Genomic DNA, 12,203 nt, shown 5'->3' with positions numbered 1-12,203 from the left:
ATCGGATAGTTTTTGTTTACTTGTTCTTTTAAATGCTTACTAAAGACTAAATGAGAATACAGTAATCTTTGCTGGCAATTCGTGTTCTCCCTGCTAAGAAAGCTCTCCTGCTTGTATTCCAGGTACTGTCATTTTTTCAGGGTATATTCACTTTCTATCATCAGGGCTATGAACTTGCCAAAGACTTCAATCACTACAAAATGGCTCTGCAGATCAATATCCAGAATGTAAGTTAAGATTTTTTTTTATTTAAGCCATTAAAAAATTTTTGGAATAAAAAATGTGTACTGTATATTTGGGTAACTTGTTTCTTGGTAATGTGAGTTTATCAAGAAAAACTTTGGGGTTATAGTGCCATCTTCTGGCTAACCACCTATGTGACTGAATTGAGCAATAATTGAGAATATAGCTAATCCTGCCACCTAGTGTTCTCTAATACTCTTTAAAATATTTTCTGTCAACTTTTCATAGTTTGTTTAAATTCTTTCATGTTCACACTCAATATGTTTACGTTTAATGTAATTAACAATTTATTTTAATTATGTGCAGTTGGCTGGCTCAGAGGTTTGGCAATGGAATACATCTGAATTGGATTGACTTTAAGTCATTACTACAGAACTATACTGTAGGTAACTGAAGAACATACAGTGAAGAACATACAATGAGACAGACAGGCTTCCTAACAATTTTTGTCACATTTGTTGGTACTTCCATTAAAGGAGCCAAAGAAAGAATGACATAGAGGCTCTGAACCAGACTTCCTTCTTCAGAACTATACTTTCATAAAATAATGTACTTAAAGCACTCAAGTATTGAACTGTTAAAGGAAACTTAGACTGCTATTTCCCAGGCAACACTTATTTTGTTGGTTGACTGTTGGCTGCCAGGGTTGTCTGGAATTACGACACGGTAGTTCTGAGAGGTGACAGTCTGATTATAGACATGGATCAATGAGTCAGAACAACAGATGGTAGTGGGGAGAAAAAGCAGAAAAGAGTTACGATAATATATGGTTATGTAAGTTAACATCTTTGGTGATACCACACTTGTATTTCCTTTTTGTTTGTGTACATCTTTTCTCTGCCCTCACCAATTCCCAAGTGGTATTGGGTTGCCAAAGGAATTTTTCAGTTGTGACTTTGTGGTAGTGGGCTTCCTGGAAGAAGTCACCCTTTCTGGAGGGAATTGAATGAGAGGTCTTTCCCACTGGGATTGGGAGTTTATTCCAAGCACAGATGGCAGCATAAAAGAAGGCACCAAGGTGCAAGTAGGAGAAGGATAGTAAAAGGGCATTGAGTCTGATATTAGTATTAGATTGGTATTAGAGCAAAAAAAGCTGAAGTAGGACAGGATAAGAAATAAGATCAGAAATACAGGCCAGGATGAAGTTGTATAGAGCTTTGAAGGTGAAGATGAGGAGTTGAACTTGAAATTGTAGATGAAGGTGAGCCAGTGAGAAGTTTGAAGAGGGAAATGATATGGTCAGAGCAATGGGAAAGGAAAATAATCTTTGTAGCAATATTTTGGATGGACTGAATGATAACAATATGTGCATCAGGAAATGCAGAGGTTGCAGTAATGAAGGTGGGAGATTAGTGTTATAACTGTTGGAATTGAAAGGCTGGGTTGGATTTTCAAAATGCTCTAGAGGAAGGAGTGGCAAAACTTGGTGACAGCCTTGGATGTGGGAGGAGAATGGAAAAAAGAGTCAGAAATGACCCTGAGTTTGAGAGCTCAAAAGACGTGGTCAGTGGTGCTGTCCACTGTAAAGTGTCTCTCTATGCCAGTCCAGTATTGCCACCTCCCTGAGTGGTGTAGAATCACGGTTGATGTAACTTTAAAATCAAGATTGAATATTTTTCTAAAATATCTTCCCTAGGAATTATTTTGGGGAAGTTCTATGTATGACCTGTTCTGTACAGGAGGTCAGACTAGATGATCACAATGGTCCCTTCTGGCCTTAGAATCTATTAATCTGTTTCACACATGTCTTTTAAGCAGTACAATGCATGACAATCAACCCCCACCACTCCCATCTCACCTAATATATTGTAACAATTGCATAAGCACATTCATAAAGGGTGTTATTTTCTGTCTTCCATTGGTCCATCATGTGAGAGCATAGAGCATCTCTAATTTCTGTTGCCCAGGTGTATCCTGCTGCAGCTGTGGTAGCTGCATTTTGTGGCTGAGGTACTGGCTCAGCAGTCTGTCACTGTCAAAGGTCCATTCTGGAGAAGTGTCTCATCTTTTGCTTCCCAAAGATTGTGAAGAGCACAACAAGCCACCGTAATGCAAACAGCATTGATGACATTGGAATTCAAATGGGTCTCTGCCAGGGGGGTTTCTGTCTGCCACGCCACATTCAGCCACCATTTTCTGCACCTTTTGAAAGTGTAATTTAACCTTGTTTTGCCAGGGCCTCTGAGATTAGGGTATGCTTTTATAAGCCAAAGCAAAATAGGGTAATGGGGGGGGGGGTGGGATGTCCCCTAGAATGATAGTGGGAGAGTAACTCTTGTTTATGGCGATGTCATTTCATGGGACTAGTGTTCCAGCCTGTCCTTGAATGTAGACTCCCAATTGGCAGAAAACCCTGGCATTGTGATCTTTTCCAGTGCAGCCCATGTTGATATGGTCTTCAAAGGCCTGCATTACAATGGAGCAGTACCTTTTTTAGTTTATGTACTCATGTGCTCCTTTTGGAGGGCAAGCAAACTATGGGCACCTGAATTCCAGCAATGGCCCAGTGCAGTTTGAAAACCCCATTCTCTCAAAGGCAGGATTTACTTTAGGAATGCCCCAGAAACCTCTGCAACCACTTTGCCTACATTCAGCTTTCCAAAGCCAAATTGGTTAGCAACAGACCAGTAGCAGTCAGGGATAGCCTGTTTCCAAGTGGGTATAGCAACCTGCTTCTGGACCAGGATGGATGCCTGTTCTCCTTGTGTGTGTCTTGATGCTGGAGGGTTGAGACAGGCTGCTCACAAAGCTTCAGAACGTAGCTTTCTTAGTATTTTTCTGTTTTAATTTTTTTTTTAAATTTAGACAAGAAATCGCTTTGAAGGAACAAGATCGGAAGTGGAGGAGCTCATGAACAAAATCAGGCGAAATCCTCAGGAACATAAAAGAGCAAATCAGTTTACAATAGAAGGCTACCTTTATGTACAGGAAAAAAGTAAGATACATTTTTATTTTATTATTTGTATCCCCGTTGTGCCCCAAATCTTCTAAGTGCTATACACATGCAAGTACATGTACTTCAACTAATATGCATGCACGCACGCACAAAGTTTCTACTAAAAAAGCATTTGGTTTAAGAAAAGTGCGTTTATAATTCAGTGTTTTCGTCTCTTTACAAATTTAATATCATACTTAATATTAATATATAGTCTTTCATACAGTGATCTCCAAGCACTGACAAATATCAATTAAGGAAACCTCCACTGAGGTAGGTGTTAAGATAAGTTCCTGTCTGCATCCTAAGACTTGCCCATACCGGTATTGCCCTGGCCTCTTCCTTTGTCATTCAGTGTTAAAGGCATTCTAAACTATATGCATTTCCTCACCTTTCGGGGGCAAAGCCAGACTTTCAGGCACCTGCTCCCCTACTTGGTGTAAACTTTGCTTGTACCAATCAGAAACGAACACACACAGTTTTTGGGGCCCGTCCCCTATGACACTTCTATGATGTCATAGTGGGTATTCTAGGCTGGTCTGCCATGTGCAGGCGAAAGAGGAGAAAGAAAAATGAATCCTGTGTACCTTGTACACACCCGTAACCGAGCGTGATCACCTCGAAGCCTCTCTCAGCTCACGTGTTTTAAGCAGAGTTTCTACGTTTGCCGGTCGTTATGAGTTGGTTTGTATTTGTAAGTATTGGTTATTACTAAATGCTGCATCTGTGTTTATAAATATTGTTTACTGCATCTTTGTTTATAAATATTGTTTAATAGTAAATACTTTAGCCATTGTATGTTTTAAGTTCCATTAAGTCTATTAGCTAATCATACGCTGCTCCCCTACCCCTTGTAACTATCCCCAATAAAACTTTTAATTAATTAATTTTAGTTGTGTGCGTGCCTGCAGTTTGCATCATGACCCAGACCCTCCTTGCATCCCTTACCTATACAGTCTATTGCCATGTGCAGCCTGGTAAATAACAGATCTGCATTTTTCTTTCGCCCCTAAAGTACGTGGCAATCTACATGACGTCACGAACAGGATGCACGGAAGTTGGGCCATGCCCGTGGCACACTGCAGATTGCGCAGATAGTGAAACTGAACAGTTCCAACATTTGCAGTTTCACCTTCTTACTAGCCAAAATTCGACTAATCCAAAAATAGAATGGATCTGTTCTCTTGGCTAGGGCAAAACTCTAAAAGGTTATATTGTACCATTAACCCTGGCAGATATGGGATGCCTCCTTCGGTGCCACCCGAGCTTTAGGAGTCAGCCAGCCGATTGTTCCCTGCAGCCTCAGTGCACGGAGACTGTGGAAAACCTCAGTGCTGCAGATCCCTCTCAACTTTGGAGAGAATGTAGCCGCATTGTTAGAAAATCTGGAGGCACCGTTTCCAAATTAATTCCCCCACCTTGGGTAATACCTGCTGATCCGGCACATAAATTATTATGCTAAATGATAAAAGAATTAAATTTGATTAAGAAAACCAAAAAATTGCGACCCGATGAATATAAATCTGAGGATGTTTCCACCGTCCTGTTTAGCATGATATGCAAGGCCCTCGATCTGTGTTCTGTCCTCCATGGAGGCACAATGTTTGCAGCTAAACAGGCAGCCCCAGGCTCTCCTAAAGGTGATAATGAGAAGAAGACAGAAAAGGTAGAGCCCATCACTACCTCCCCACACAAGTCCCTCTCGGAAAATTTTGCCACCCCCATATGAAGCTCCTAAAACTCCTCTGTATCCAGCTCTGCGAACAGCCCCAGAATTTGCAGAATCTGAAACCATAGCAGAAGCTTTGCCTATTGCAATAACTAAAACTAAAATAGATGCACAAACAGGCAACACCACGCAGGTTACTGAACTGCGAACACGTACTAAGGCCGAACTTAAAGAGTTTTTAAAGGAAACGCAACGAAAAGCCGACGCACCCATGGTTTGGGTCGGGCGGCTAGCCTTAGAACACGGAGCAGAACTGGTGGACCGCGAGGAGGCCGGCACCTTAGCCAAAACGGCCAATTGGGCACGAGGCTTCCCGGGTCACCCTTTATTAAATAATCGCATTTGGTCACTTACCACCCTGGCAGCTGCCATTTTAGCAATGAAAGGCAGTTTTAAAGGATTATATATCCCTCCGGGAACTTTAGTTACTCCACACGATCGAATATGGGCAATTGCAGGAGCTTCCATAGCCCTGTGGGATCCAATACAACTATTCAACAGCAATTGGTGGCCACACCCTTTATACACGTTACTGATCCCACCCAAATTCCTGTCTCAGCAGGGGCGGTTAATTTGGCATTAGAAGCTGCCCCTGGAGCTGACACCAGTGCCATACTGCACTTGCATGCGGCCATTCGCAGACGTTTTCGTCTCTTTACAAATTTAATATTATACTTAATATATAGTCTTTCATACAGTGATCTCCAAGCACTGACAAATATCAATTAAGGAAACCTCCAGTGAGGTAGGGAGGCTGTAATATTCCTGTCTTAGTATTCCAGTGAGGCACAGAAAGGCTCAGTGAGTTTGCCAATGTCACACAGTGAATCGGTGACAGAGCTGGGGATAGTCTTCAACTGATTCACTGTACAGTGCACTAAAGATTTTGTTGTTGAATGTAAAGCCCTTTATAGGAAATGTTTATTCTTCTTTGAGGCTGGAACCAAGCTATTCATTGTGGGTGAACATGCATTCCATGTGTCTGGTACTGGAAATTCTTCAATAGCAATGTCTATTGGTCTGTGCTGGTGCACTATGCCTCCTTGTGGGGTGAACTGCAGGCAGATGTGGCGACGTGGACCGACCACCTCTTCAGTTCTTTTTCTGCCACGTGTGGTCTAGGACAGAACCGCCTGTGTTAGTAGTTTCTAGCTTCTTAAGCTCAGCTTCATGTAGAAATATTGTATATAGTTTTAATAGTTTTGTTAGTTAATAGTTTCATAGTTAATTAGTATATAGCTGTAGTTTAGTGAGTGGGGACCAGGGGTTTCCCCCCTGTTAATCCCTAGACATTTAGCACCATCGGTTTTGCACAATGCTAAAACTACCATAGCCACACCTACATGATGGATCCAATTCCAAAGACGCTAGTCAGTTCTCTTGCCAGACCTTGGTATGCCCTTATTGAGGATCTGACTATTTACACACATCCAGAGTCACCAATCTGATTGGACCTGATGGTTCAATCACAACGTTGTCCAGGTGTCACTTGCCCGTCTTGAGCGGCAGGGCTATGGATACTCCAACACCGTTGGGAAGCTATTCACCTGCTTACACCTCTGGCTGAATGCAGCCAGTACAGATGGTTCCACCCTTAGAGTCTGACAACTCTTACTCTGAGGAGGAATGAGTGCCGTCAGTTACACTGATGGTCTGTCCACAGCATGTCCGTTCATACAGGGCCCCCAGAGCCTTTTGGGGATCTCCACTTCCACAGGACCCTTACCTGCCAACCATGGATCAATGGTAATCACCATGGGGTCTGCTGAAGTATCAGTATGATGCCATCTACTGGCCTTACTGGAGTCTCTGGAGCCCCTATTAATGTGGTGGGATTCCCTCCAAGACCTCTTTCCGCTTGGCTTTCCAAGAACTCAGGTATTCATTACTCACTTATTTTTATTTTGCATACAGCAGCGCTACGCTGAGTTTATTAGATCCAAATACAGGGGTGGTGGATGCAGGGTACATCATAGCTCCAAAGTTATGCTGAAACCCTCTCTCTTTATATACATTGCACGTCTCATTGCATTTACTATATGCTGCATCACACATTTTTGAATTGGCATGGTTACTTTTCAGGGGCTGTGCAGCAAGCTTTCTGTTTATTCATTGGCCATATATTACCAACTCTTTACCACATCTCTACATTTCTAACTTATCCTGTCCATTGTTATCTTGTTTATAGTAAATGTTTCCCTGGGTGTTCTCCCTCTTATCTCAGCAGGCTCAGACATTCTGTTTTGTTAGTCTACTGACCTATTTACTTCTCTTATTTAGCACAAATGTCCTTTTTTCAGCCTGGTGATTAATTTACCTCCCTAATTCTATTTTCCAAAGAATGAGGCCTTCCCACACGTGTTTAATTGCTCATGTGAGGTCAAGCTTACCTACACTAGCATTTCTTTGCATCATAATCCTGTCTTTCTGTGCCTTCCTTCACAAGTTTGTTACCCAGCAACACATGCCTAAGACCAGAGTAGTTGTAATCGTTTGAATCATCATTAATATTAGACTCAAAGTATGAACCAAGGGTTGCAAGCTTAACTGCTCTGGAATACTCCCATCAGGATGTCTCCACTGCCTGTACAGTACTGTCACCAATTTCCTGTTGCTCAGCTATAAGCTGGGCAATGGACACCAATTGCTCTTTTTTCCTTTGTACCAAATCAGTGGTGTTAGTGGACAAAGGAAGTATGGGTGCAAAGAGAGCGGTCACCAGTGACTCATTTGGTGTGATCTGTCACAGCCTCTGTCACATCTTCCTTCATCTGCACACCTGGCCATAGGGCATAGGTCCCAATCTGAGCTGGAGAGGTGAGGTTCAGACAAAATCCAGTCAGGTTCCCCTGGCATGGTGTTGTCCTCACTAAAAAGTTTTGGTATCCCAGAGCACATACTGTGTCCCCTAGCTGTACCACCTCCTTTACTCTCTCTTTAATGACTAGTCGGGCCCAAGCTCCCTCAGTTGTGGTCGGGTTCGTTCTTGCTGATTACTCATAGAACTGTCTGTGCAGAACAGCAGGCTGTGTTTATTTCCTCTCCTCGTTTTGCTATCGTTACATTGGGATAATGCTGTTATAGGTTCCATTCTCTGTTGTACCCATACTGTTAACATATACCAATTCTTTACAATTCCCAGACCATCTAGGAATAGCAATCATAATTGGCACCATTCAGTTATTAAGCTCATGTGGGCCACTCAGCCAAGAGGAGCACTGTGGAAAGGCTGATCTATGTTGAATATACCAATTCCAGAGTTGTGTTGCCTCCCAATACAGTGGGTTGGACCTTGCTCCCTCCTGTTCGTGTAAACAACGTTTCCTGACCAGCTTACGCTTCTGCTCAAATCAGTATGGAAAATTATGTCCTTGGATGTAGTCTCCCTGGACTGCACCTGGAGTTAATTGACTATCCTTTAGGCATTCTGCTACATGTATTTAATAATAATAAAGTGCCCATAGCTGATAAATATGGGACCTAGCTACTTTACAATATCAAAACAACCAAACTGATTAAAAACATCCTGATCCTCATTTAAAAAAATGCTTTGTGGTCTGAAACAGTAAACAAATATAGAAGTATAGTCTCAAGGCTGACTGGACCAAAAAAGCTATGAATATTAATCTGATCTCACTAAATTTAGGCTTTGACCAGGATCAGACTGGGTGGGAGGAAGGGCTGATTCTCCCAAGCTGTGCCTACCCACCACACTGATATGCTGAGGTCTTGGCTCCCTTGCTAAGATCATATGCTGGGCTGGACTCCTGCCTTCCTGAGTTTCTGTCCCAGCAAATAGTCAGGTTGCAGCAGTAAAGACTCCTTACTGCTCATAGCGCAGGAATTTCTGCAGTGACAGCTCCTGCTGGTTCCATTGTCAATTGGTCTCTGCTGAGAGAAGTGATGCAGTAGCAAGCTGGGCTTGGTTTTTTATGTTCCAGCTTGCCAGCTGCACTTTTGATTTTGGTGCTCTGGTTCTGGCTGGCTGGTGATACCACTGTCATAAGTTTAGGAAAAAAATGGTGTCTCAGAAGTGAGTATGCACCGTGTTCCCCATGTGTATGCCCAGTTCAAGCTATAGCTGTGATGTTTGAAAGGGTCAGTGAAAGGGGCCTTGTAAACTGGGAAGAGCAACAAAACATTTTAAATAATAAGATATAGTTAATGCTTTGATTTTCTTTAAGGGCCTGCCCCATTTGGCTCCAGTTGGGTAAAACATTATTGCATGTATAGGAAGGAGACAAAGAAGTTCACCATGATCCCATTTGAACACAGGTCAGGAGGGAAAATTGTAAGTACATTTCATTATACTTTTTCATGCCCTGTATTTAAATGAGAGGATATGTTAGATAAGATATGTCAAAATATCTTTTTCATGCAGTTCACAATTTGCCCTCTAAGGACATTAAGCTAAAGTAATGGAATGGTTTAATAGATAAGGATTCTGTGGAAGTTTTAGTTGCTTAGTTTTGGAAAAGTAGAGAATATATGAGAGCTAAAATGCACCTAATGTGCCTTAAATGTGTGGTTTTCGCTAAGGGGATTTAAAGTTTAGTCTGATTATAACCAAGTGTGAATTGAGAGAGTACAGTCGCATTAGGTTTCTCACTTATACTCTCCATCCAAATTTTTCTTCCATGGCAGACAGGAGAGCTGGCCGGGAGGTTAGGTTAGGAGGCTTTTAAATAATTCTTAAAATGGAATGTAATTTGCACAGACAATCAGATAAATAATTTAAGCTTTCCTTGATAACATCTAGAACATTCAGGGCTCAGTCCTCTGTTGGATGCTGAATGCCTTTAATTCCCATTGAAGTGATTGGGAATTGAGGGCACTCAGCATCTTGCAGGGTCTGGCATTAAATGACAGCATGAGTATGAGTGAAATATGTTTTTGTTACAGAAATAATAAATTTGAAGATGAAAAAGACATTTTAGATCTCCCAGTCAATCTTCCTGTAAATGCAGCATCCTGCCCTGTTTTTGTCCTGTTTAGTTTTAATAGTCCCCAGGGCTTGGACCTCCATTAAAGATTATATCCATGTATGCTTGGTAGAGAGGAGGATCTTTTCATCATTCTTAGTAAAACATATTTCTTTAAATGTATTGGGTAAAATTTTCATAAGTGCCTAAATGACTTCTGTAAAAGCAGCAAAGAATCCTGTGGCACCTTATAGACTAACAGACGTTTTGGAGCATGAGCTTTCGTGGGTGAATACCCACTTCCTCAGATGCATGTAATGGAAATATCCAGGGGCAGGTATATATATGTGTGCTAGCAAGCAAGCTAGAGATAACGAGGTCAGTTCAATCAGGGAGGATGAGGCCCTGTTCTAGCAGTTGAGGTGTGAAAACCAAGAGAGGAGAAACTGGTTCTGTAATTGGCAAGCCATTCACAGTCTTTGTTCAATCCTGAGCTGATGGTGTCAAATTTGCAGATGAACTGAAGCTCAGCAGTTTCTCTTTGAAGTCTGGTCCTGAAGTTTTTTTGCTGCAGGATGGCCACCTTAAGGTCTGCTATAGTGTGGCCAGGGAGGTTGAAGTGCTCTCCTACAGGTTTTTGTATATTGCCATTCCTAATGTCTGATTTGTGTCCATTTATCCTTTTCCGTAGAGACTGTCCAGTTTGGCCGATGTACATAGCAGAGGGGCATTGCTGGCATATGATGGCGTATATTACATTGGTGGATGTGCAGGTGAATGAACCAGTGATGGTGTGGCTGATCTGGTTAGGTCCTGTGATGGTGTCGCTGGTGTAGATATGTGGGCAGAGTTGGCATCGAGGTTTGTTGCATGGATTGGTTCCTGAGCTAGAGTTATTATGGTGTGGTGTGCAGTTACTGGTGAGAATATGTTTCAGGTTGGCAGGTTGTCTGTGGGCAAGGATTGGCCTGCCACCCAAGGCCTGTGAAAGTGTGGGATCATTGTCCAGGATGGGTTGTAGATCCTTGACAATGATCCCACACTTTCACAGGCCTTGGGTGGCAGGCCAATCCTTGCCCACAGACAACCTGCCAACCTGAAACATATTCTCACCAGTAACTGCACACCACACCATAATAACTCTAGCTCAGGAACCAATCCATGCAACAAACCTCGATGCCAACTCTGCCCACATATCTACACCAGCGACACCATCACAGGACCTAACCAGATCAGCCACACCATCACTGGTTCATTCACCTGCACATCCACCAATGTAATATACGCCATCATATGCCAGCAGTGCCCCTCTGCTATGTACATCGGCCAAACTGGACAGTCTCTACGGAAAAGGATAAATGGACACAAATCAGACATTAGGAATGGCAATATACAAAAACCTGTAGGAGAGCACTTCAACCTCCCTGGCCACACTATAGCAGACCTTAAGGTGGCCATCCTGCAGCAAAAAAACTTCAGGACCAGACTTCAAAGAGAAACTGCTGAGCTTCAGTTCATCTGCAAATTTGACACCATCAGCTCAGGATTGAACAAAGACTGTGAATGGCTTGCCAATTACAGAACCAGTTTCTCCTCTCTTGGTTTTCACACCTCAACTGCTAGAACAGGGCCTCATCCTCCCTGATTGAACTGACCTCGTTATCTCTAGCTTGCTTGCTAGCACACATATATATACCTGCCCCTGGATATTTCCATTACATGCATCTGAGGAAGTGGGTATTCACCCACGAAAGCTCATGCTCCAAAACGTCTGTTAGTCTATAAGGTGCCACAGGATTCTTTGCTGCTTTTACAGATCCAGACTAACACGGCTACCCTCTGATAAATGACTTCTGAGTATAAATGCCATTGGAAGTCTATAGCACTTAGGCTCCTAAGTCATGTAGACACTTTTGTAAATTTACACTCTAACTTATTGTGACTGTAATATAGACCATTTTAGTTTAACCAAATGAAATATGAAATCATGCACTAAAAAGTTTCTAAAGAGACACCAGCAAGGCAGCTAAGCCAAAAAATGTAACTTCTTGTTCTGGCTGGCATTTGTCCTTTTTTAAAGATTTCCCCTTCTTGAACTCCACAGTATAATTTATTATTTCAAACCAAGGCTTCATGCATCTGGAAATGTTAAAATTAATTAAAATGCATAATGTACTGTCCACCACACAAAACTAATGGCTGCAGGTTCTGATACAGGAGAGTGAGTCATACAGCAGTTTATTGAAATTCAGTCACAGTTTATTTCGTGTATTTGATTTTTGGATCCTATAAGGATGAGTTTGCAAATGTGCTATGAACACATGGTAGGTTTTGAAGATAACACATGCTATAAAAGTCAAATTTCGTGGTACTG

General features: G+C 42.1%; 1 protein-coding gene across 1 annotated transcript in view; it reads left to right on the top strand.

The window, feature by feature from the left end:
* ARHGAP10 (Rho GTPase activating protein 10) overlaps nt 1-12,203 on the top strand; it is a 249,465-nt gene that overhangs the window by 122,291 nt on the left and 114,971 nt on the right. The window contains exons 7-9 of the mRNA XM_030564158.1: nt 123-227; nt 3,049-3,178; nt 9,092-9,198. Coding sequence (XP_030420018.1) covers nt 123-227; nt 3,049-3,178; nt 9,092-9,198 — 342 coding nt within the window. The remainder of the gene's footprint in view (nt 1-122; nt 228-3,048; nt 3,179-9,091; nt 9,199-12,203) is intronic.

The sequence above is a fragment of the Gopherus evgoodei genome, chromosome 5, assembly GCF_007399415.2.
Source record: "Gopherus evgoodei ecotype Sinaloan lineage chromosome 5, rGopEvg1_v1.p, whole genome shotgun sequence".
Classification (NCBI taxonomy): domain Eukaryota; kingdom Metazoa; phylum Chordata; order Testudines; family Testudinidae; genus Gopherus; species Gopherus evgoodei.
The sequence above is the reverse complement of the archived record's forward strand: the minus strand, read 5'-3'. Positions and strand labels throughout refer to the sequence as shown.